We start from the raw sequence: 2,972 nt of genomic DNA, 5'->3' as shown, positions 1-2,972 counted from the left end.
TGATTATGGTGATGGTGGTGGTGGTGATGGTGATGGTGGTGGTGGTTGCGAAGATGGTGGTGGTGGTGGTGGAGGTGGGGAAGATGGTGGTAGTAGAAGTGGTGGTGACGGTGGTAGTAGTTGGTGAAGGTGTTGGTAGTGGTGATGATGGCGGTGGTGATGGTGGTAGAAGGGGTGGAAGAAGAGGTGGTAAAAGTGGTGGTGGTAGAAGTTGTGGTGATGTTGGTAGAAGTGGTGGCTGCTGTAAGGATGGTGATGGTGGTGTTTGTAAAGATGGTGGTTGTGGCGGTGGTGATGGTGATAACGAGGAAAAACCCCTTAGAGTATGAAATGGTATCGGTTTAACGCCCCTATCAACACTATTAGGTTGTTTAAGAGGCGGGGCCACCTGGTTTAACGTCCGTCTCCGAAAGGACCGAGTCAAGTGGGAAACTCGTGTGAGGTGCCTTTCTAAAGGACACAACGTCGGACCCAGCTGAGGCTCGAACCCCCGAAAACCGCAATCTCACGATTACGAGTCCGGTAGCCTAACCACTAGGCCACCGACGCCACCGTGGTAGAAGTGGTGGTGGTGATGATGATGTGCTTTTTTCATCGTAAGTTCATTACTCAAGTCGATTTTTCAATTCTGCTTTCTTTATCTAAAGCTTTTTTTTTAAAAGGTATTCAACAACACTCATACTATTTTGAAACTCGCAAATTTTACCTATCTGATTTGTGTACAATGGTTGGAAATGTACAGCAACATTGCCTTTAGCCTGTTGCTGAGTGATCTGACACGTGTGTCCGATACGTTCTTAAAGAGTTAAAGTTAACCACTCCCCCCTCCCCCACCCTCCAGCAACAAAAAATTAACGATGAACAAATCAAGATTCCTTCCTACCATCTTCACCCAAATTGTGCCACAAGTGTGATGTCATCGCCGTGAGCTCCAGTATTATAATACAATAGGGTCGCTTTTAAGGATAAGCGGGCTAACCCAGATTTCGGGGGCTTCCAGAAATCTTGACCTACACCAAAAGTAGGCTTTGCCCTACCTGTAGGAGAAGTTTGGTTTCATTGTTGTGTATATTTGTTTGGTTACAGAGAAAACTCTTCTTGTCTTTTAAAGAGACTGAATAAGGATTAAAAAAACTATAACTTCGAATTTCAAACAAGAATACAGCATTTATCAGGATAGCCCCCTTGTGCTTAAAAGCGACCATTTAACCTCTTTGGTCTCGGTGCAGTATTATTCAAGGGAAGTAACCAAGAACCAACACCATCCCCCTCACCCCCCCTTCCTCACCCAACTTACCACCCCCTACCCCTACCCCCCCTACTCCGCCCCGAACCTTTCAACACCCCCCCCTCACCCCAGCCTTTTTACCTTTGGCAGGAAGACAAGGCACAGGGTGATGGTGGTGCAGAAGATGATGAAGAGTCCGATGATGATGAAGCTCTGCGTGGGCTGGTGCTGGATGATGAAAGAGACGGCGGCGCCACAGACACACATGATGACTACGTTGTAGACGGACATGCCGATGTACTTGGAGTCGTTTAGGGCCGGGATGCTCACGTGACGCGTCTCCCAGGCCAGGAAGCAGCCAAACGCCTGCCGGAGTGACATAAAACCGACGTAAAAATAAATAAATATAAAGAAAATAAATAAATATAAAAAAACAGCAATAAAGCATCATTAAAAATGAACTATAAAAAAACAAATTATCAAAAACAAACAAATTATCAAAAACAAATTATTTCAAAAAGTCATTAGGAAAAAAAGGATAAATAAATAGATCTAATAAGAAAGTAACAACAATACAAAAACAATTTAAAAAAAAACAAATAATAGAAAATAAACAATTAAAAATAATAAAATAATAGAAAAAGACGAATAAAATAAATACCAAAAAAGAAATAATTTAAAAATACATAACAAAAATAAATAATAAAAAGCAAATAATTAAAAGAATAATTAAAAACATAAAAAATAATAAATTGCCGTCTTACTGATCCCAGAAGGGCAATTTGGTTTACAATGGCAAACATACGTACGATTGTATATTCATACAAGATGAGAACGATAGATATTTAAAAGGGAAAAAAGGAACAAACCACAGCAGGGCAGCCGCCAACCTCCCACGAATTTATCCGAGTGGTATAACTCATATTCATGGAGAAGAGTACAGAATGGTGTCTCGTGGTCTCGCGGTTACGGTGTTCACCTCTCATTCAAAAGGTCCAGGGTTCGAATCCGGACAGCGACGAAAAATGTTCTTGTTTCCATCTCCTTTCCTGCTCTCTAACAATGTCTGTCGTCTGCTTTCGTCTCCACTCTTTGCCCCCTCCCTTTCATTTTCTTTGCCTCCTCGTTTTCTTTGCTCCTTCCTCTGGGCTCCTGACTCTTTCTGCAGCCCTTTTACTGCTACTTCTTAGCTCCTTTTTACCGCTGTCTTTCAGCCACACCTCTGATCTTACAATACATAAGATCTAACACCGAGCCTTCACCGATTAAGGGCGAAAAATCTCGGAGGTTGCGTGTGCAGGTTGGGCACGTTTAAGATCCCTGGGTGGTCCAAAATCGATAAGAGTAGGCTTCAGCCGCCACCTGGGCAAAATCCATAATTTCGTACAAACTGAAATTAATGTTTAATGTGTCCAGCGCGCTCATATAACCGTACGCGGTTGCGAACGCCGAAACATTTACCAAAAAAAACAAAAACAAAAAAACAAAACAAAGCAAAAACAAAGAAAAAAAAACATACAGACAGAATGTGGATGTCCAAGTAACAACAAGCGTGGCTGTACTTCCTTAGGCCTGTATAACACTTACTATACCTCTCAGGTGGTCTGTATTGGTGTAGTATTAGTCAAGGGAAATAACCAAGAAAAGAAAGTAAATGAATAGTTATGGCCACAGTAGTGTCCCTTTAAAATAAATCGTCAGTCTCTCTCTCTCTCTCTCTCTCTCTCTCTCTCTCTCTCTCTCT

General features: G+C 42.2%; 1 protein-coding gene across 1 annotated transcript in view; it reads right to left on the bottom strand.

Annotated features, from left to right (window-relative positions):
• The window catches only part of LOC118478662 (gamma-aminobutyric acid type B receptor subunit 1-like), a 27,619-nt gene that overhangs the window by 8,301 nt on the left and 16,346 nt on the right, over positions 1–2,972 (bottom strand). The window contains exon 2 of the mRNA XM_035972696.1: positions 1,370–1,594. Coding sequence (XP_035828589.1) covers positions 1,370–1,594 — 225 coding nt within the window. The remainder of the gene's footprint in view (positions 1–1,369; positions 1,595–2,972) is intronic.

Source organism: Aplysia californica, unplaced genomic scaffold (assembly GCF_000002075.1).
Source record: "Aplysia californica isolate F4 #8 unplaced genomic scaffold, AplCal3.0 scaffold00798, whole genome shotgun sequence".
In the NCBI taxonomy this organism is placed as follows: domain Eukaryota; kingdom Metazoa; phylum Mollusca; class Gastropoda; order Aplysiida; family Aplysiidae; genus Aplysia; species Aplysia californica.
This window is presented reverse-complemented; position numbering and strand designations above follow the sequence as displayed.